The 23,779-nt window shown below is 44.7% G+C and overlaps 1 protein-coding gene across 1 annotated transcript in view; it reads right to left on the minus strand.

Annotated features, from left to right (window-relative positions):
- Positions 1 to 6,450, minus strand: part of EXOC3L4 (exocyst complex component 3 like 4) — a 57,617-nt gene extending 51,167 nt beyond the window's left edge. Inside the window, exons 1-2 of the mRNA XM_054972322.1 lie at positions 6,248 to 6,450; positions 532 to 972 (exon numbers count right to left, since the gene is read on the minus strand). Of these exons, the coding sequence (XP_054828297.1) occupies positions 532 to 919 (388 nt within the window). The 5' untranslated portion in view covers positions 920 to 972; positions 6,248 to 6,450. The remainder of the gene's footprint in view (positions 1 to 531; positions 973 to 6,247) is intronic.
- Positions 6,451 to 23,779: the final 17,329 nt, after the last annotated feature.

Below are 23,779 nucleotides of genomic sequence, written 5' to 3' on the forward strand. Positions count from 1 at the left end.
GTAATAACCACAAGCTTGGGGCCAATTCAGACAAGTCACAGGGATTGGTTGTTAAAAATAGCCGCTGAATGGGACCCCCATTTAGGGCTGTTAAACGGGAGAGTGAGGGACTGGTATGTTGCCCCAGAGGAGAAATATTGCCTTCACTGAGGCATTTCAGGTCAGGAAAACAGAACTGGAGGGAAGGCTCCCCCACCCCCCAGCACCACAGCCCCAATCTATCTTGGGTTCCCATGTGCCTTTTTATAAAAAATCTGTAAGATATATAATGGAATTCCCAGAGTGTTCTCTGGCATGGCCCTTAGCTGTCTTTTTAAAAGCTTAGTCAGAATCATAAAGGATGGGGTAAACAACTGCTATCAGCTACACAACTCCTGTGCTTACAGGCAATATGGCTAGAGATATCAGCCCGTATCCGACCACTGCACCCAGCAGAGTTGTGAAGCTCCATTTCCAGGCCCAGGTACCTAGCTTTGCAAAGCCAAGAAAATTAGCTCAAAACCCAGCAAAGGCCCCATTTTAAAATCTTACCAGACACTGGTTCACTTTTAATACTATTGTCTCCAAACTCCCCACTTTCTTTTGAAACACTGCTATCTTCTTTACTAGCATGCCCACGATCTTCTATCTGTTTAAAGCTTCTCTTTGGGAACCATTTGCTGGATCGAAGGATTCCAGAGTCCTTTCTTGATATTTTTTTGAAGGATTTCGAGAACTCCCCGCTGAAGCTCAGTATTCTACTAAAAGCCTTATTAGGGCTTTTGGTCTCCTTTTCTCTTTCATTATTCAGAGGTGGAGAACATAGCTGGTCTGCACAATAGCTGTCTTCACTCTCTGGGCATTTCTCTGGAGACCACGATTCTGACGGAGACTCCATTTGGATATCGGCCTCCTGCGTTCCCCCTTTGCTGTCATCCATGATAGCTTTATCGAACGTGACTGTCAGACGGTCTGAGGTGGTGACTATGATTACTAGAAAAAAAATCAACAGCTGGGCTGAGAGATAGTGACTTGCCCAAGCTAAAAAGGATCAAATAGGAAATGTGAAAGAGGTAGGCTTGTCAACCATCCAAGTGGGTGTGTTGGATAAGCCCCAGCACATCTGTCATGGTTGTGTTTGATTCCTATTTCAGTGATGTTCTGTTCTTATTGCCTGTGTTCTGTGTATTATCCTCTGAGAGTATACAAAGGTACCCCTGAGCTGGGAGAGAACGCTTAATTGCTTGTCTTACAGATGTTTTAGTAATAGTCCCCGGCCTGGGAGAGTGACCTTGGAGCGTAGCAGAGACTGCACCAACTGTCTGAAAAAGACCTAAAGACAGTGAGATGTTTATGCTTTCTTCCCTGTGTTCTCACACTTTGCGCACTCAAACTCTAACAGACTTTCCTACACTATTGGGGGTGGGGTTTTGATCTATAATTCCCTTAGCTTTAGTTACTAGCCTCATTCCAGCCAATAACCCTGTACAGCTATCTTGATACTGGTATACTCATCAATAAAGTAAGTGCTTTGGGATACCTAGCAAGACCTGACAGTGGGGCCTGGAGATCTCCCAAAATTACAACTGATCTCCAAACTACAGAAATCAGTTCCTCTGGAGAAACAGCTCCATTGGAGAGTAGAGTCTATGGCATTATACCCTACTGAGGTCCCTCCCCTCCCCAAACTCTGCCATCCCCAGACTTCACCCCCAAATCTTCAGGAATGTCACAACCCAGAGTTGGCAACCCTAGTGCAAGCAGGACTGCTTACTCCCATATGGACCTCCCTGTCCTCTGAAGTCATCTTATGAGGCCATCCTTCAGGAGCCCCGTACCATCTGAGACTAAATGGGTCAAGAGGACTCATGAGAAAAGATTTTCTCTGTGGTGATGCCAAAACTTTGGAATTGCCTCCTCAGGGAGTGTTATTTGTCTATCATTGCCTTCTGCCCACAGGCGACGACTTTTTTGGCATTCCCTCACTAACTCTTACTAGCCCTCCTCGTTTGTGTCTTTATATATGTTTATGTGTTTATATTCTTTATATATAAATATATATAAGCATTTTAAATGCTGTTTTAATATTTCAAGTGTTATAATGTTTCAGTATACACTGCCTTGAGAACCTGTCCCTGAGTTGGGTAGAAAGGTAGCCCTCAAATGTTTTAAACAAAGTAAAATAAATAAGACAGAAAGCTGAATGAGAGCTGAACCTAAGTTCTAGTTCAGCACTCTAACTGCTACATAGGCTCCCTGCATTTCGAACAGGCCTTGCCTATCCAGAGGCTTCATGTTGCCTCCCAATGGCCCATATCGAGACAGACCAGATAGACATAAAGATTCAACAGAGGTGTATCATCAAGTGTTACTCAATAGACAGATTTCAGTATGAGAAGCAGAAAAGCTTTTCAAATGGCAGTTGACCATGTGATAGGGCCTTACCCTGTAAAAGATGCCAGGGCAGACTTTCTTTATGGTCTGAATAGGTGTGGAATACTACTCGCTGCTATTCCCTGCTTGCAGCTTCATCAAACCCAGCTATTCCTTCTTCCCAGGATGGTGCTCCCTGTATTGATAAGAGCAGGGCCTAGCAGTTATCTCTGTTGATTTTTTTCCCAGGTAAAGTCATATTTATAGATCAATATGTGTTTGTTGTTCCATGTTTTGTTATTTCAGTAATTTCAATGCTTAACTGCTGGAAGCTTGAGGTGTGGGGAAATGGACGGGTACCAACATTGTGTGTGCTGAGACAATACTTCCAGAATTGCTGGAAACTCTATGGTAAAACCATAGAGTTTCCAGTTCTTCCTAGACTAATGTCATGTCACTTCCAGATTTTCCCTGAAAGTGATGTCACGCTGCATGCACCACTTGTGTTTAACTTTTCTTTCTCCTGCTGCTGCTTGAAGAAACAACATGCAACGAGGGTTGCTGGTTGGAGGTCTCCTGCCACATTGGGGATCAGGAAATCCTAATGCTTCGGGGGGAGGAAGCTTTGTGATGTGATAGCCACCATTTAATTTGCTCCCTTATGCTTGTGAGCACAAACAACATTTATAATATTTACTTCCATAGCTGGCATCCTCAGGGGATAGCTCAGTCCAACAAAATGTGCAAGGTAGAAGGGGAAAATAAGGCACACTTTGCAATACCTTCCCCGCCCATGTAGAATGTTCCATGAAAATCTGTGGAGGAAGATCAGCTCGAGAGAAAGAGGAACCACTTCAATCTTCTGCCTGTTTTGCAAGCAAGCTTGTTCAGCAATGCAGCCGCATACTTGAGCTAGTTCCTCCCATTTCATCATCCTACTATATAAAAGGATAACCATGTTCCATCATCCTACTATATAAAAGGATAACCGTGTTCGCTTCCTACCCTGGTGCACCTCCAGAGAGTGCTGCCATGGAGGGAAGCCCAGGACAGGATCTGGCATGGAGCAGGCGGCAATGCCTGCCCCCAGCCTTCACCTGACTGGGATCAGGAGCAGAGGAAGTGGCAATGCCCAACCTGGAAGTGATGTAACACTACTCTTGGATTTGGTGGAAATGCCATCTCTTGGAGATTCTGATTGAAAAATCTTGAGGAGTATCACAGAATCACAGAGTTGGAAGGGGCCATACAGACCTTCTAGTCCAACCCCCTGCCTCATGCAGGATGAGCCTAAAGCATCCCTGACAAATATTAATCCAGCCTCTTCTTGAAAACAGTCAGTGAAGGGGAGCTCACCACCTTCCTAGCAGCTGATTCCACCTTTGAACTACTCTGACCATGAAAAAGTTTTTCCTAATATCCAGCCGGTACTTTTCTGCATGTAATTTAAGCCCGTTGCTTGAAATGGGCTCTGACGAACCGTGGTTCGCGAACCACGAACCAGCCTCATTCGTGCTTAATTTTGGTTCGTATTTCAGTTCGTGCCCATCTCTAGTCAAGACAAATCCTGGATCGATTTGGGGTTTTTTTGCATCGCTTATTTGCTGTAATATCTAGAATCAGTCGCTACTTGTGTCTGACCCATAATGTGAACCCATTGTTTGCATGCTCTGCCTTGGCAACTGAGGGCCCCACAGGCCTCACTCTGTGGGTGAAACTTCTGAAATTAGGACTGCTTGGGTTGCCATGGTTACCATTCTGCAGATACAAATACACTACATCGCAATAAATACTCATAAAGCACCACTTACAAGGCTGACCCAGATGTGAAGGAGGATGGGACTTCTAGACCTTTAACAATTGCATAAAAGACACAATTTCCGTAAGTGAGTCATAATAAGTCAGAAATATGGAACCTACAGATATTTCAAATTAAAGGTACGAGAGCCCTGTCCTTTACTGTTTATTCTCATCATGCTGCTTCTGCTCCTAAGCACAAATTCAACCAGTAAAACTCCCAACCTACCCAGTCCTGTTATCCATCACTGGTAAACTGCTTGTCAGACCCCTAAAAACAACACAGGATCCCAATTTTTCAAAAGTTGGCAAAGCTATACCCACAGTGAGAGAAGAAACAAAAACATCTGGGACAGACAATGGCATTTTTGAGCTTTTTAGTTCTCCTGATTGCATGATACATTTAGAAGGAAAGATATCAGTCTCTCAAGCGGCTTCCTGCCCCTATTATGATAATGAAAGCAACATAATGGTTGGGGACCCTGAAGGGCAAATTTGTATATAGTCAGGAGGTATCCTAGATGTGCAGAAAAATATGACTTTGTACATTAACCAAAAGAGGGAAAAACCAGTCTCATAAGGACACTAACAGTGCAATCCTAAGCAGAGTTACTCCAGTGTAAGCCCATAGAAATCAATGCGCTTAGAATGGAGTAACTCTGTTTAGGATTGAACTGAATGTTTCCTAAAGGATTTGCCTACTCATGGCTGGAAGGCCCCCCAGCTTTGGTCCCAATCATCTGCCCTTGAGAAATTGGGGAGTGGGAGAAAGATCATTGGTAAATGACCTCCAAAGTGACACTGAAGGGGTTGGGGGGGGGCAATCCTGTAAAATGGAATCATTTTATAGAGCTTTGGAAGCAATTTGAGTCTGGACAAAAAAAAATAAATTCTGGCTGCATGAGTAGTACGTCCCTGTATGGGTTATCTGAATGCAGTTTAAATGAATTTAATATATTTGTTGTTATTTAATTGTTACCCACCTGCAGTCCTCATCTGTGTGGAGAAAGGTGGGTTTCTAAATATTTTAAGTTAAATAAAACAAATAACAATTAGGAGTGTCCCATACGCTGAATGTGTTGTTTGCTCTGTTGACTGGCTCTTGTTGTTTGTCTATGCGCAACAAATACTTTGTGCCGGGAAACTGGGTCTTTCGATTGCTCTGTAATAACTGACAACACCTAAATGTAAAACTTTCTACATCTGACAAAGAGGGCTCTTCGTCACAAAAGCATACATTCACCACTAAATAGGCAATTTCACTAAAATGCAATAAACCAAAAAACGTTGAACAAATAAAATCTATTACAAAAACATCTGATTCTGGTAAAACCCAAGATATCAATATCTGTACATCTATACACACACACACAACCACAACCATATTCTGTTTTATTATTATTATTATTATTGATTATTTATGTCATTTATTGTCTGCCTTTCTCACTGAGACTCAAGGCGGATTACACACTATGAGATTAGTACAATCAGTATCAAGTACATTTCGATACAGTATCAAGGACATTTCATAAACAATACAACAGGGTAAATAGATACAAGTTTAAAAGACATAGTATTAGCAAGAATCCAATACAGAGTAGAAAAAAAATACTGAAGCAGAATTTAATCAATTCTAGGACTAATATTAGACAACATGGAGCACAGGTGGTACACAGGAATACATATTCAAAGCAGCAGATAATATGTAAGGCAATATAGTGATGAAGTCTATGGTCCCTAACTCATTAGCAAAGCATCTTCCCTACAATACAGCCCTCCCATTTGAGTAAAAAGACTTTTTGAATAGTTCGGTTTTGCATCGTTTACGAAAAGCCAGGATTTTACCAGGATTAGCTATATTTTGGTTATAGATTTTATTTGTTCCTCAACTATTTTTAGTTTATTGTTTGGTGTGTTGGTTGCAGGTTTATTGCTTACATGTTTGGGTGTATTCATCTACTAAAGTGCCATAAGATTCTTGTTATTTTGTCTGTAACAGGTAATCCCAGCACATAATCCCAGCATACACCTACACACATTTTGGCTTGTTAGGATTTGTCAAAAATTGGGCAAAACCCTTGCTCTCGAAGACACTCACCTGGACTGAATCTACGGATCCTTTAACTCTCCTTTCACAAACCGTCTCAAGGCATTTTCTCCTCAGGGGCAGGATTAAATATAATTATCTTCAGTTTTCCTTTGTGAAGAAAGGCACAGTGTAACCGAACTCCCAAATAAGGTCCTTTTACGTTTCGTGGGGATCCTGGTGTGTATGTTACACAGAGTGGGGAAATATTCCAATTTCACTTTCTCTTTCTTCTGTTGCAAAAGAAGATTAAGTGGTAGACATTGACAACAGGGACAAAGGTCTGGGGGAAATTCCATCAACTGAGCTTAATGATTTACAAAGCATGTGAGAAGAGAAGCCGTATTCCTTGGTTTATTACACAAGCTCAAGGGTTTTTTTAAAACAAGGTGGATAAACAGAAATGTTAGGCAACCAGAGATGAGACAATACTCCCCGTACGGTTCTAGTATTTTTGTTCACTTGTTTATGGTTTCAGACATACAAAAGATTTTGACACTGCACTGCCTGCCTCCTAGCTTAGACTACTGCAGTGTGCTCTTGATGGGTCTACTCTACAGACAGTACAGAATGCGGTGTCAAGACCGTTGACTGGAATGGGTCATAGGGATCGTATCTCTCCAGTTTTGTTCCACCTACACTGGCTCCCAGTTTGCTTCTGGGCCCAATTCAAAGTGCTGGTATTGACGTTTAAAGCCTTATACAACTTGGGGGCAGCATATTTTAAGGACCACCCATTTCCATGTGAACCTCCCTGACCACTAGGGTCATTTTCAAAGGTTCTGCTTTGGGCAGGGTTGCCAAGTCCCCTTGGGACCAAATGGAGGATGGGGTGTGTTATATCTTGGCAACTTGTGAATTTGGTGATGTTTCCATATTGAACTGTTTTCCTTATTGAACTGTTTTCCTTATTTTCCCCTGATCCCTTAGGGCCAAAAAGCCTGTGCTATAGTTTGGTTTCACTCCTCCTTCTAGGGTTGCCAGCTCCAAGTTGGGAAATTCCTGGAGATCTAGGGGGGTGAAACCTGGAGAAACTGGAAAAAGTGGAGTTTGGGGAGGGACAGGACCTTGGCATGGCATAATTCCATAGAGTCCACCCCCAAAAGTAGCCATTTTCTCCAGGTGAACTGATCTCTGTGGCCTGGAGACCAGTTGTAATTCCAGGAGATCTACAGCCACTACCTGGAGGCTAAAGTGGTAAGTAGCCAGAGGGTAAAGAAATATTAATAATCACTCTTACTCAAGAATTCATGAAACTCTTATTAAGACTATAAGTCTAATAACACATACAACTCATGCATATGACTTATATACTAATAACTTGTATCACAAGAATAATACATGTATTTATTTATTTATTTATTTATTTTTTCAATTTATATATCAATTTGTATATCTAACAGAGTCCCCGTCCGAGGACTCGGGTGTATACAGGCAGATGGAAATCAACCAGGTAAGTCCTAAGGTTGTTGTTGAAGAATTTCCAAAGTAGGTATTGCTTTTTCTTCTGTTTTCTCTTTCTGTAGGTAAAGAAGAATCCAAGGTGCAGATGGAAAACACCCAAATGGAACAAGCCCGGAACCACAGCTGGCAAGACTTCTCTTTACTTCTTTAGTTCTTCGTCATAAGACTTCCTCAGGGGCATTTACTATATTTCAATTAATAAAGAACAATATTTCCAACATCTGCTGTGTACAAATTATTTACACATCAGTAGTCTTAATACATTGTGTATGCTCACCCTTATGATGTTGCTTTTCAGACACGCCTACTACATCACCCATTAAGACGTGGAGAGTCCTACGTGACTAGACTCAGCATAATCCTTAACTTAAATATCAGTTCAATTAAAGGGGCCACGCTCCTATATTACATAATACTGCAGCAACTTCAACAGACATCCCAAACGATCACATGATATATAAACTAGACTATTACAAGAAACACTTCAGTAATAGTTGGTTGTTCAGTCCCTTGGGGACCAAAGTTCCCAGGGAATGGATCCATTGAGCCTCTTTGCAGAGGAGATCCTGTTGAGCGTTAGATTCCCTAGAGGTACTGTAAAGTCCCACCACTTTTATGTCTTGTGTTGAATGCTGTTGGTCTATGAAGTGCTGTGTGAGTGGTGCTTCTGTTATTTGATGCCTAATACGTGATACATGTTCTAATATTCTTATTTTTAAAGCTCGGGACGTGCTACCTACATAAAGTTTAGGACAGGGGCATATAATTAGGTATACAACCCCTATTGTTTGGCAGGTAATAAAGTGTCTTAGTTCCATGTTCACATTCAATTCAGGTATGATAACACTAGTGCTCTGAAGAATATACTTGCATGATGCACAGTGTGTGCATTTGAAAGTACCTCGTGGTCCAAGTCATCATGACTGTTCCTGAACATGCGCTGAATTGTATGCATGAGAGAACCTCTATGAGAGTTGGAACATTGTTCATTCAGGTGGATTGTGTGACATCCCCCAGGGAAGTGGATTGCATGAAACAAGCCAATAATTAGCCAGCCGCTTGTAGGGCGGGGGACGGACGGACAGGGGGCCCTTCGGGGTCCTCTTCTCACCTCTGCACTCCATCTGCAACTGACACAATGACATCAAGATTAGAACCCTACATGGGACCATCAACCTTCTCTCTTTGACTATTCCCTTGGATCCCTCGCCAGTCCCACTGCTTTTTTCATCTGTTCCTTTTGCGGAGGTCTCCAGTGTTTGACGACATTGAGAAACATTTCATAATTAGACTTGGACTTTGAGTGAGAGACTGAATTATATCACTGAGAGACTCGGATGAGGGATTGTGGTCTTATATGAATGTAACGATGTACATACCTTATACTGCATGAGTTAATCCATTTATATATGTATTTAAAGAGTATATTGATTATATTGAGAGTTATTAACTAATTACACAGGTATAACTTTTGGATAAACGTATTCGTTGACTGATTTATTTGGTTCCCTTGCTTATACAGTCCTTGCAATGTCCATTCCTTGAATATGGAGGCTCAGGTCGCTGCGGTTGCCCAGTCTTCTTTCTTCCATCTACGAGAGACCAGGCAGCTTGCCCCCTATCTCTCGACCTGCGACTTAACTATAGTGATTCAGGCAATGGTCACCTCTAGGTTAGACTACTGTGACATGTTCTACGCAGGGTGTCCCAATGCAGACTCATGCTGGCAGCAGGCAAGGGATAACTCCCAAGTTGTCCAAGCAGGGCAGCACCCAGTTCCAAGGTTCAGGCACCAATTGGGCACACTCACAGCTTCAAGTCCAAAGGAGGATTCCAGAAACACATCCACAGGAACAGGCCAAGGTCAGGGACAAGCGAATCAGTTCCAAACACAGCAGCAAGGTCAGTAGTAAGCAGACTCATTGCTTCCACACAGCCACTCCCTCTTCGGTTGCTTTTAACCCGCACAGTGCTCAGCTGCCTGTGCTACAGCAAGCACCTGCCGGCTGTCTCAGTCCTGCTCCTGCGAGCACTCATTGTCACTAATGATGCTGGGCCGGTGCTGTGCTGCTAGCCTGGCACTGCGCCTTCTGGCTTGGAGGGCTCTTCTATCCCTCCTCTGGCAGCGCTCCCGAGGCTCTGGTGATGAAGGGGGAGAGCTGGCCTGCACCTGGCTTTCTGTTGTCAGCCCAGGGCTGGGAAGCTGAGGAACCGATGTGCTGGGACCTGGCTGTGGATCAATATCTGAGCCTTCAGGGCCTTCCTCCTCCCGCAGTGCCTCTGCCACTGGCTGTGGATCTGGGTCAGGTTCACCAGCTGCCTCTTCCTCAGAAGAGTCCTCTGAGAGCAGAACCACAAGTGACAAAAGGCACAGATTGGACACTTGTCAGCTTCCCTCAAGTTTTGATGGGAAATGTAGGCAGCTTGGCGGAATGTTGGACAAGTGACAGTTGAAAAGTCCATTGGACAGCAGTCAGAGAGCCAAGCTGCGAGACCAGGACGCCTACATTTCCCATCAAAACTTGACGGAAGCTGACAAGTGTCCAACCTGTGTCATTCATCACTTGTAGCTTGGCCCTGAGATTCAGCCGCCGCCATGCATGCTGATGTCAGTTGTGGTCTCTCTGCTCCGCTAGGCCAGGTTGGTCCATGACACAGGGCTTCCCTTGAATTTGATCTGGTGGTTGCAGCTGATCCAAAATGCAGTGGCATGTATCATGACCGGAGTGCCAAGAAGTGCACACATTACACCAGTACTGAGCCACCTGTACCGGTTACCAGTAGAGTACCAAATCAAATTCAAGGTTTTGGTATTAACCTATAAAGCCCTATGTGGACTGGGACCTGTGTATCTTTCGGACCACCTCTCCCCGTATGTGCCCCAGAGGACTCTTCGATCAAGCGATAAACAGCTATTAATGGTCCCTGACCCCAGGGAGGCCCGCCTAGCGTTAACCAGTGCCAGGGCCTTTTCGGTCCTGGCTCCAACCTTGTGGAATGCTTTGTCTAATGAGACCAGGGCCAGCAGGATCTATTATCGTTCTGCCGGGCCTGTAAGACAGAGCAATTCTGCCAGGTGTATGGTTGATGCTGGGTAGGGCCCCTGCCGGCCGAATAGGGTAGACTGGGGTCCTCCCTATCAGAACATCCACCTCCAAAAGAAATTTTTTCTCTATTTAATTATCTTTAGTGATGTTTGAAAATGGATTAAATGAATTATTTTTGTGCTGCTTTGTACTTGTATTTTAAATATTTATATTGTATTTATTGTGTTTTAACTGCAAATTTTAATGTGCATAAATGTAATCTGCCCTGAGCCTGCCAGTGTGGGAAAGGCGGAACAGAAATTGAAACAAATAAAATAAAATAAATCTGTCTCCCTCTATCATTGTCTTCTGCCAGTGGGTGAAGACTTTTTGTTTTGTTTGGCATTCCCTTATGAACGCTCATTGAACTTCCTCCCTCTTCGTATATCTCTGTGTTTAGATGTCAGTTTTATATACTTGTTTTAAACATTCTTCATATATTTATTTGCATTTTAAACACTGGTTTGTGGCCTAAGGGATCCTATGTTGGATGGAAAGATGGCATACAAATATTTTAAACAAACAAACAAACAAACAAACAAACAAACAAACAAACAAACAAACAAACAAACAAACAAACAAACAGTAACTGAACTCCACAAAGGCTATTCCTGTCAGGAATCAGAAAAAGAATCAGAGAAGTAAGACAAATATATTGTCGAAGGCTTTCACGGCCGGAGAACGATGGTTGTTGGGGGTTTTCCGGGCTGTATTGCCGTGGTCTTGGCATTGTAGTTCCTGACGTTTCGCCAGCAGCTGTGGCTGGCATCTTCAGAGGTGTAGCACCAAAAGACAGAGATCTCTCAGTGTCACAGTGTGGAAAAGATGTAGGTCATTTGTATCTACTCAGGAGGGGTGGGGTTGAGCTGAGTCATTCTGTAAGAGTTTCCCAGGGTGTGGAATGCTAATGGCGGGAGGCTTCACTGTATCCTGAGGCGGTTCTTTTGCATATGGATTGGTGCTTGATGTGCTAATCTTCTCTGCAGGGCTATTGTCGGGTGTGGAGTGTTTTGTTGGCCTGGTGTTTTTCAGAACTGGAGCCCATGCTCTGTTCATTCTTAAGGTTTCTTCTTTCCTGTTGAAGTTTTGCTTATGCTTGTGAATTTCAATGGCTTCCCTGTGCAGTCTGACAAAGTAGTTGGAAGTGTTGTCCAGTATTTTGGTGTCCTGGAATAAGATACTGTGCCCTGTTTGAGTTAGGCTTTTTCATAAGCTTTCCCATCTGATCAGTAATTCCTGATCCAATCACCACCCCCGACAGAAAAGAGGCATAATGAAAACATTAGTGGATCGTGCAAGACGGATATGTGAGCCGCGCTTTCTCAATGAGGAAATTAATCATCTAAACCACGCACTTCAGGCAAATGGCTACTCCAGAAATGAAATCCGAAGAGCAATCAAACCCAGGATGAATCAAACAACCAAGGAAAAACAGTCACCTACAGGAAAAGTGTTTTTGCCATATATCAAAGGAATTACTGATCAGATGGGAAAGCTTATGAAAAAGCACAACCTTCAAGCAGTATTCAGACCCACCCGAAAAATACAACAGATGCTACGATCAGCAAAAGACAGCAGAGACCCCCTCACCTCTGCAGGAGTATACCGTATACCCTGCAGCTGTGGACAAGTTTACATCGGGGACCACAAAGCGTAGCATCCAGACAAGAATAAAAGAACATGAAAGACACTGCAGACTTGGACAGCCTGAAAAATCAGCAGTGGCTGAACATAGCCTAACTCAAACAGGGCACAGTATCTTATTCCAGGACACCAAAATACTGGACAACACTTCCAACTACTTTGTCAGACTGCACAGGGAAGCCATTGAAATTCACAAGCATAAGCAAAACTTCAACAGGAAAGAAGAAACCTTAAGAATGAACAGAGCATGGGCTCCAGTTCTGAAAAACACCAGGCCAACAAAACACTCCACACCCGACAATAGCCCTGCAGAGAAGATTAGCACATCAAGCACCAATCCATATGCAAAAGAACCGCCTCAGGATACAGTGAAGCCTCCCGCCATTAGCATTCCACACCCTGGGAAACTCTTACAGAATGACTCAGCTCAACCCCACCCCTCCTGAGTAGATACAAATGACCTACATCTTTTCCACACTGTGACACTGAGAGATCTCTGTCTTTTGGTGCTACACCTCTGAAGATGCCAGCCACAGCTGCTGGCGAAACGTCAGGAACTACAATGCCAAGACCACGGCAATACAGCCCGGAAAACCCCCAACAACCAAGACAAATATACATTTAAATTTAAAACTGACTTAACTGCCCTGATTTTCTTTTTAAAATCTTGAGAACTGTGGATTTATGGAAAGTACTGGCGATTTCTTATTGGAGATGTAGAACTTTCATATGCAGGGTAGCCGCTTTGAGAACAGCACTGATACAAAATGCAGCAGCCAGACTGGTGCTTCTTAGAGAATAGTTCACCATTCAGAATGAACGACAGTTCCTGTAAGCTGGGACCCGAGAGGATGGAAGATGGTTAAAAGCAGGGCTTTTTTTCAGCTGGAACGCAGTGGAAAGGAGTTCCGGAACCTGTTGAAAATGGTCACATGGCTGGTGGCCCCGCCCCCTGATCTCCAGACAGAGGGGAGTTTAGATTGCACTCTGAGCTGCAGCATTCAAGGGCAACCCACTGAGTTCCACCACCTTTTTTTCCCAGAAAAAAAGCCCTGGTTAGAAGTGATTTTGAACTTGGCCCTAAAAAGTGTGTGGGCTATGAGATTTAGATATATGAATGTCTATATGTTCAAATGTATTATGCCAAGTCAGATCATTATGGGATAATGATCTGACTTGGCATTCCCTATTCTGGCTCTTTCACAGAGGGGTTTTCCCAGTGCTTGCTTAAGGAGAGTCTTTAGCTGCAAATGGGCACTGAATGTGGGACCTTCCGCATGTAATGAGGATGGTCTATGAGTTAGTCACAGCCTACCTCTTCCTCTTCCTAAGTGCCATAAAGATATACTCCGAGTAACATCTAAAGCAACCCAATTAGTGGCCTTCTGGATTTCGAGATGTTCACAATGATATTTTTTACACAGATAGGTTGGGATGTGGTGCCAGGTCTCGCTGATAGGTTGGGATGTGGTAGCAGTTCTCACTGAGTAAAGTACCTCAGTCATACGCATGAGATGTGAGAAATGCAGGGTGCTGCTGGCACAGGCGAGCTACATGTGATCGTAGAGATGGGACCATGGATGGAGTGGGAGGCGAGAGACGACAGATTCCATGTGCTACTGCAAAGCAAGAGGATGCCCTTTACTCACAAGCCCCTTTTTATTTGCTCTTATGTAGGTGGAAGCTTGGCAAAGGAAAAAGGCCATTGCTGAGCTTGCTGTGACGATTGCGTGCATTTCATATTTCCTTATAAATGGGGTGAGTTAACCTGCCATTCTTGTCCCATTTTGTGTTTCTGAACAGGTCTCTCATCCATCCCTCCTTACATTGCTGATAAGAAGTTCACCTCTCATCTAGGAACAAGCCATTCTGCAGAAATGACCTTGTGTGTTTCCATAGTGACTATGCCTGGATCCAGATCAAATACATTCGTTTTTAAAAGATATATATATATTTTAAAAAAATCCTCCTAGGTGCAGATTCACCCTTGGCAGCAAGAGTTCTTTTAAGCTCTTGCTATCAACTCTGCAGGAAGGTTTTTGTAAGGCAAACATTATCTCCTGTTATCCCTTCACAAGGCCACTGGCTCACCATCAGGGCCAGCGCATCAATGGAGGCAGGTCCAGCAATCGCCTCGAGTGCAGAGGCACCAGAGGGGGTGCAGGTGCACATGCTGCAGAGCAAAGAAGCGGGAGGGCTGGGAGGATGCACGCATTCCCCCCTATCTCCTGCCTGTTGCCTCACAAACTGGAAAGGAACAGAGGAAAAGTGATAAGTTTGTTTTGGGGGACTGGGGGTGAGGATGGGATGGAATAATGACAGAAGAAAGCAAAGGGGGAGGGGAAGGAGAAAGCAAGAAGGACCTAGAGAAACAGCTGCGCCTGTGATGCAATGTCTCCCCATGGGTCAGTAAGGAATCCAGTGCAACAAAGGTCTCACAGAGTCATTTCCACTTAACCCATTCCTTTCCCTCCTCCCATGATGAGATCTCCTGTCCTTGATTGAGGAGCTAATCAAATGACGTTCATAAGTTTGTTCCTGGGAAAGTATAGTCCCCACCTAAACACATCAACTTAGTTCCGGTGGACTTCATCAACAACCTATCCCTTTTGTACAGCGCTAGAACAAGTTTTGCATTTGCTTTCATACGCCCTGGCAGCTACCAATCAAGCAATCAAACTTTTTGTCAAACCCAGGAACTGACCGTTGGAGTCTTTGTTCTAATGGCTAGGTGGGTTCTCCCACCTCAGGGCACGTTTTACCTATAAAGGTAGAGCCCTGGCCCCATTCAAATTGTGCACGCTTCCTGGCTGCTCCCTTAGGGTCACTTCCCTAAGCTTCTCTCTCTTTGTACACACTTACTGGATCCAAAGTGCAGTTCCCTTGAAGTTTGCTCTAAGCCTCTTGCTCTCCTGGCTGAGAACGCTGGACGTTTGAAGCTACTCTCTTCTTCCTCGGACTGGACTACTCTTCAGATAGGTAGATATACTTATTCCCTCCCTCTATTCCCAACTTCTGGCTAAGCTTCCTAGGACTCTGTGTGTGTGCAGCCATTTTACCCCGTAATTCTATGTGTATGTGCATGAAGTCTTTCTCTTTAATAAAAGTTGTTGTTTGACCCTAAGTACCAGCCTCGTTGGTTATAACGGAAGGGACCCTGTAAAAATTGGTGATAGATCCCTGTGATTACCGGCCTGTCACATAGCTGTCTTCTTTGCTTGGTAATTCCCCCCCCCCGCCCCGAAATTGTTTTATTGCAAGGAGAGCAATTCCAGTAACGAGATATGAGGGACCAAGGCCACAAAGGGCTTTGCCTGTGATAACCAATACCTTGAATTGAGCCCAGTAACTGATGCATAGCCTATGGGAGTGACTGCAGAATTGGAGTAATATGCACCCTCCACCTAGCTCCTGATAATAACTGCTCCACCTGGAGTCTGTGAGTTTAGTTTGAGAAGAGACCTTTACAGTTTGCATTATAGTAGTCTGGTCTCGATACTATGAGAACAATGCTGATTCTGTGAGCCTGGGCAGACTGTGAGGGGGAGGACAGAGGGGGGTGGCATCAGTGCTTGGTTTTCATGGCCCTTCTTACATGCTCAGGGTGGTGCCGATCGCCACCTTGGGGTTGGATGTCGGTTTTCCACAGGTTGGTTTGGCTAGGGATCGTGGAGGTGTTTCACCATCTTCTGGGCATGGAGCAGGGGGTCACTGAGGCAGTCGAGGGGGTATTTGTGAATTTCCTGCATTGTGCAGCGGGTTGGACTAGATTAGGGTTGCCAGGCCCCCTCAGTCGTCCAGCAGGGGATTGGGGGCCTGGCTCTTACTTGCGCGCTCCTGCAAAGCACGATGATGTCACTTCCAGGAAGTGACATCATCACACTGTGCACACACACCCCAGCGCGCCCCACACTCAGCAGGGGCTCGCGTTGGGGGCTGCTGTGGAGTGCAGGAACGCTCCTGCACGCCACAGCATCCCAAAACACGCCCGCAGATCGGGCCCGTTTTGAGGTGCTGCAGAACGCAGGAGTGCTCCTGTGCGCCACAGCGTTCCAAACGGGCCCAATCCGGGCTAAAATGTCCCCGTTTTGAGGCGCTGCGCAGCGCCTCAAAATGGGCCCGATCCGTGGCTGTTTTGGCGCAGATTGGGCCCATTTTGGGATGCTGCGGCATGCAGAAGTGCTCCTATGCTCTGCAGCGCCTCAAAATGGGCCCAATCCATGGGAGCACGCAGCTCCGCAAAGGAGCACGTACAGAGGGTGCGCCCCCCCCCCCCGCTGGCCAGGTAAGTGGGGGTGGGGGGTGGGGGTGAGGGCTGGGGCGGGGGATCCCCCACCCCTACTGAGGGTCTGTCACCCCTAGACTAGATGCCCTTCCAACCCTATAATTCTATGATTCTATGTGGATCCAGGTGGCCAGTTTGTCTGTGTCAAGGAAGGGGACCATCTTCCAGGCTAGACCGTATTGGAAGAATGCATTGTTGGCAGCTGTATTCAGAGTCATTGGTGGAAAAAAGAGATTAAACTGTGGCTGCTAAACTCGACTTATCAGTACCTGTGGCTTTGATTTTTTTTCACTCCTCAGGCCTGAAGGTCTTTCTCTGAAAAGAGGCCAATATCTAACACCTTTTTATCAGTACGTAGGGATCTCATCTTTCAATGTCTGTAAGTGTTGGCAAGCGATTACCAGTCAAGTACCCCGCAGGCCTCTCACACATCCATTTATAGAGGACAAAGTGTTGACCGGTCCCAAGAAATCAACTCTGTTAAGTGGCCAATCTATTCCATAGTAGCAGTTGTGATAGTGTGCAATTTGCTTGGTTCTTTGAACTTGTAGCCACAGCGACAGAAAAAAATTTCTTTTAAACCCCAGGGCTTCTATAACCTGAAGAGATAAATCCTGCCCAACCTTCACGAAATTCCACTCTCAAAATGTGGCTTAAGAAACTTCTGTCACAACTGAAGTGCCCAGGTTTATCCTCTGATGACTTTAATAACACACTTCTTGAGAACAGAAATGTTCTGGCAAAATGCTTCTGTTAAGTCTTTCATAGGATCTACAAACTTATGGTGAGGGATGGTTTGTCATTAGTTTAAATTATTAGATTCTTGTGCAATCCTTCCCCTGTAGATGCATATACAGAACAATATAACGCGCCCCCCCCATTGACTAGATTATATGGGGTCTGAACTTATTGAGGGGAAAGAGACCTCGAGGTCACAGTGGTTAGCTCAATGAAAGCGTCAACCCAGCGTGCTGCAGCAATGAAAAAGGTAAACTCTATGCTTGGGATTAGAAAAGTGATTGAAAATAAAATGGCCAATATTATAATGCCCCTGTATAGATCTGCGGTGCAGCCTCATTTGGAAAGAATACCATGTGCAGTTCTGGTCAGCATATAATCCAAAAGAACATTGCAGAGCTGGAAAAAGTACAGAAGAGGGAAACTAAGATGGAGCACTTTTCTATGACCCTTTTTGCACTTACGGTTTAAACCGCCATTTATGAGCATTCGCCCCGATCGCAGTGGCTTCGGCATTGCACCTGTTCATTTCACACTGTCCACTGCAATTTCGATTTGGTGTCTGTGCTTCATTTCAAAACCTTGGTGCAATTTTGGGCTTTTGGGGCCTTGCAATTCACGTCACACTTTTTTAAAAAAAATTCAGCATGCGTAGTAACGTTGGAACCCTTCCCCCCTTTTTGCTGATTGGGCTGTCCCCTGCCCACCAGAGAGGCAATTGGTGGCAGAGTTCTGGGGGAAAACATGTACCACTCTCATTTTTTTAAATCAAGCCAGGAAAGGGTTAAAATGCTGCCGATTAATCTCCTCCCAGGAAGCAGAGGCTTGTTTCCAAAGCCCTGTGCAAAATGCTTGGGTTTTTTCCCCCTCTTTGGCAAAGTCTGAAACATGCCTGGGAGGGAGGGAAAAGCAGCCATTTAATCCTTCCCTGGGTTTTAAAGCCAGGAAGAAAGTGCAGGAACATTACAACGTTGCAACCCATTCTTGTCTTTAAAAAAAAAAAGAATGTGTGTGCATACCCTAAGGGAGGAAGGAGAAAGCAGCTATTTAACACTTTCCTTGATTTTAAAGCTAGCAGGGAATTAGCAGCAAGCTTAGGAATCATTCCTGGCTTTTGAAAAAAAATAAAACAGCATGCATACCGGGAGGAAGGAAACCAACGAAGAAGCAGCCTTATGACCCTCAGCTCGCTTTACTAAAAAAAATGGTGGACAAGGAGTTCAGAGAGCTGAGGAGGGTGGGAGTGGTTAATTCTGCACAAACCAATCAGCTCCCAGGGAAAAGGAGGGGGGGAGAGAAGCAAAAAGGAGGCAAAAGTGTTCACATTAGCAAAATGCGGGCCAGCTGCCAGTCGGCAGCGAACTTAAAAAAACATCGGGGTATGTCCGCAGGGGGAAAAATCGGGGATACAGCGGACAAAAAGCGGGACTGCATCCCATGACTGCTTTTAAGTGTGAAAACCTTGCAAACATGGGATGTGGAACAGGTACAAACGCGCTCTAAAAACCGAGTGCGAAATGAAACTATGAGTAAAAGCCGAAGAGTCTGGGACTTCAGTTTAGAAAAAAAGATAACTAAGGAGCAGGGCAGGGGCAGGGACACATGATGGTGTTTTTAAAATTATGCCTGTGGTAGGACAGTGGATGCCCTGACCTGGATAACTCAGGTGAGCCTGATCTCATCAGATCTCAGAAGCTAAGCAGGGTCGGCCTTGGTTAGTAATTGGATGGGAGACCTCCAATCAAGACCAGGGCTTGCAGAGCCAGGCAATGGCAAACCACCTCTGTTAGTTTCTTGTCATGAAAACCCTGCCTGGGGTCGCCATAAGTCAACTGTGACTCAAGGGCACTCTTTACTAGGAGAGTGGACAGAAAAATAATTCACCCCCCCCCAAATCCAAGAACGAGGGGGGGCACCTAATGAAATTGATGGGCAGTAGATTCAGGACAGATGGAAGGAAATACTTTTTTTACTCAATGTGTGATGGAAATGCGGAAACTGCTGCCAGAGGCTGTAGTGATAGCCACAGGGGTTGATGGCTTTAAATGGGGACTAGGTACATTCAAGGAGGAGAGCTCCATCAGTGGCTACTGGCCATGGTAACAAAAAGGAACATCCATGTTTGGAAGCTGTAAATCTCTGAACACCAGTGCTAGGAGGCATGTTCAGCATCTATGGCCTGTTTTGGGCCCTCCGGAATAACCAGTTGGCTGCTGTGTGAGGCTGGGTGGTGGGCTACATGGCTACTGGTCTGATCAAGCAGGGCTCTTCTTATGTTGTTAACCACAATGGCTACATCCAGATGTCTCGAGAAACTGAAATGATATTGAGGTTTGACTATGACAGACATGCAGTGCTTGGTTGCTGTCCTCACACGACTGAAGGGCTCTGTACGGGTCCAGTCTGGTATATTGGGGCTGATTTGTTTTAACATTCTGGCCTGGAATATAGCCTTGAATGTGTGTGTGTGTGTGTTGTAAGCTGCCCTGAACTAAAAATAAAGAGCCTTAGACAACATCATGGAGGACAGGTGTGAGGTGTAATGGTTAGAATGCTTCAGTTGGATTTGGGAGACCTGGCCTCAAATTCTTGCTGACTGGCCTTGGGACAGCTGCTCTTTACCTCAGGCTAATTGATCTCACCCAGTTGTTGTGAGGCTAAAATGAGGAAGGGGGCACCAACCATGTATGCAGCTTTCAGCTCCTAGGGGAAGGGTAGGTTGAGAATGTTCTTGATGAATCAGTAGATGTGATCCAGAATAACAGCAACAACATTCAATTTATATACTGCCCTTCAGGACAACTTAACACCTACTCAGAGTGGTTTGCAAAGTGTGTTATTATTATCCTCACAACAATCACCCTGTGAAGTAGGTGGGGATGAGAGAGCTCTGAGAGAGCTGTGACTGACCCAAGGTCACCCTGCTGGCTTCAAGCAGAGGAGTGGGAAATCAAACCAGGTTCTCCAGATTAGAGTCCTGCCGCTCTTAATCACTATACAAAACTCAATAGTAAAATAGAACCTCCATGTTCAAATTTCATTGCAAACATTTTTGGTAGTCAAACTTACCATGTTCAAAGGTGGTGATCAGATGTGACTCAGTTCCCAGTCTGTTTGGTTTGAACTGAGCAGCTATGAATGCCTGCTGAACTAGTTTGCATCAGGTCACCAACCTGTACATAATAATGATGATGATGATAATAATAATAATAATATTTAATTTATATACCACCCTTCAGGATCACTTAACGCCCACTCAGAGCAGTTTACAAAGCGTGTTATTATTATCCTCATGAGAATCACCCTGTGAGGTGGGTGGGGACGAGAGAGCTCTGAGAGAGCTGTGACTGACCCCCAATCACCCAGCTGGCTTCAAGCGGAGGAGTGGGGGATCAAACCAGGTTCTCCAGATTAGAGTCCTGCCGCTCTTAATCACTACACCAAACTGAATAGTAAAATAGAACCTCCATGTTCAAACGCAGTCCACATCTGACCTGATCCTGCAGGGTAATTCTTCCGTTCTTATTCTCAAGACAGCGTTCTATTGTTAAATTTCTCATTTTTGTATATTGTAAGAGAGAAAGAAACCTTATCTGCCCCCTTAAATGTTTTTTTCTTCTTCTCATGGCCTCAAGAGCTTCTGGATATTTGTTTTGAGAACAAATAACACTAACCTTGCCTGATACGTGGGCCTGTGCAAAATCAATAGTTTTCAAAGGCTTCTTGTTCTCCGAGTTCATGTTTCGAAGTCACTTACTGTTGCTGAACGTGACAGATGGAAGAGGCAGGCGGTATCAACAAAGATGTCAGGACCCTGTTAGAGCATTCAGTATCCAACTTAACACCTGTTCAGCCTCCTGCACAATTAATCTCCAAATTCGACTGCTGCCCAAATGGTTTTTTTTTCAAAGTTGGTTGGAAAAAAGGTGGCAAGCTGGGGGACTGAAGTCTGCTTTGTATGGTTTCCCATTCAAAAAGGGAAAGCTGAGACACAGTACATTTTCCAAAGTCCGTTTTAAATAGTATTTTGGAAGAAGCTCAGGGGTGCTACACGTCTTGCTAAAATCATCTCTCATTCCCAGCTGAGATCTTTGTCTTCTCAAGAAAGATGCCAGGCTCAGCGTCACAAGCTTTTTCCACGTCCTGCACATCCAAATATGCATCGGCTATTAGGAACGTGTAGAGAAACTGGGCCCAGGGTTTGGTTTAAGATAGTCATTTCCAATTTGGCATCCACTAATCTGTTTCCTGGTGTCCACTATTGGGTTTCCTGGTGTCCACTATTGGGCTGTATTGGGCTGAGTTAGGCCGGACAAGGCCTCTTCTGTATCATATTAAATGTTATGCACTGTGTTGAGCTTCATTACCTATCAAGGTTCCTAACACACTTCATTCCCATTGGTTACATTGCCTGCACTTAACTCTCATTAGGTACATTCACAAGCACATTCATTGGTTACTTTCCAGGGGCAGCAGCCAATCGGTCCTCTCAAATAAAGACCAATCAGTGGCCTGTCTGCACAATACATTGTATATAGTTTATGCAAATGATGGCATTCTAAAGTACACATTCTTACTGGTTGCTGGCTATTATTGGGGCGGGGTTTCTGTATATATATTGGGGGCTTCTGTTCAGTCTGTGTTGTAGTGTATAGTGAGTAGTGTCTGCTGTTGTCTGTTCTGGCTTGCAATAAAGAACCTTGTTTGGCTGAAATCACTCTGGGCTGCGATCATTCTGAGCTCCAGGCTCAGTACACAATAACTAGTTTCTTTCCCCAAACATGTTTCCTGAAGCTAGGAGTCCATCCTGACAGCCCTCAAACTCACTAGAGCAGGAAGTACTTCTGAAGATCCCAGAAACATCACTTTTTGAGACTGCAATGATCATACATTTGGACAGAGCTGCCCCCATCATGCTTGGTCTCGAAACTTACAACATTTTGTAATTTCTCCCATGGCGGCCATTTTGTGGTTGCCTCCCATGGCAGCCATTTTATGGTAACACACACTATACTTTTTCAGTGTTCCAAAAGTGCCAACAGGTTTCACAAGGTTGAGGGAAAACCTGGGGAAAGGCTGCAGCTACCTTGCTGGGTTGCCAAGCCCATGTTAGAAAATTCCTGGAGATTTGGGAGATGGAGCCTGGGGAGGGTGGGATTTAGGGAAGGGAGGGAACTCTGCTGGGTATAATGCCATATAATCTACCTTCCAAGTCAGCCATTTTCCCCAGGAAAACTGATTTTTGTCCCCTGGAGACCAGTTGTATTTCCAGGAGATCTCCAGCCACCACCTGGAGACTGGGAACCCTCTTGAGAACCTACTCCTGCCACCTTTTTTCCTATGATGCTAGAGAGAAGGGATATAAATGTAATTAATAAATAAAACACAGAAATATAGCCAACAAGATGAACTGGTTGTAGTATATTGCTGTATGCTGACATTCATTCTTTGTTCCAGGGCTGAATAAAGGCAGTCTTTGCCTGTGGGTTTCTAGGTATACAAACAAGGCTGAGATGAGAGGGGGAATTGGTGCAGTAGCTACTGATGTCACAAATACCTGCATAAAGTAGGCTATTTCTCTGTGAAGCTCCTATGGTAGGGGCAGCTACAGGGCTGTCTCCCCAGTGAAAATTTGCAGGGCTCCCAAACTCTATTGCTTTCCTTTCCCCCTTGGCTTTCATTTCACTGCCATAGGCTCCAAACTAGGTAGGACTTTTTTCCAGCTGGAATGCCGTGGAAAGTAATCGCATATCTCGTGGCCCCACCACCTGTTCCTGTTTCCTCCCATGTGTAGCCCAAGGCATCCAGCTCTTTAGCTTTGGGCAAAGAGCAACATTTTTCTTGCCACTTGCAAGCTGCAAGAAAAGTGTTGCTTTCAAAGCCCACCGCTTTTCAGCTGATGAGATGGGGATCCCCTGTCAGCTGAAAAAAGCTACAGGCCTTGAAAGCAGCAACACTGCTTTCAAATGCCCACTTGCTTTTTTCAACTGAGGGGAGGTGGAGGTGGGACCCCCCTCCTCCCCCTCCCCTCAGGTAAAAAAAAGCAGTGGGGCATTTGAAAGAAGCAATGCTTTTCTTTCCTTGCAAGAAAAGTGTTACTGCTTTCAAAGCCAGCAGTTTTTTTTTCAGCTGACAGCAAAGGAATTCCCCTCCCAGCAGCTGAAAAAAGCTGTTTTAAAATGCTGGCAGCTTTTTCAGCTGAGGGCAGAGGGAGGAAAGACCCCCTCTTCTTCCTCCCCCTAACATGAAAAAAGCAGTTAGGCATTTGAAAGCAGCAACACTTTTCTTCCGTGTGTTTCTCCCTCATTTCCCTCTTGAGAGTTCCCC

Source organism: Eublepharis macularius, chromosome 2, assembly GCF_028583425.1.
Source record: "Eublepharis macularius isolate TG4126 chromosome 2, MPM_Emac_v1.0, whole genome shotgun sequence".
Classification (NCBI taxonomy): Eukaryota; Metazoa; Chordata; class Lepidosauria; order Squamata; family Eublepharidae; genus Eublepharis; species Eublepharis macularius.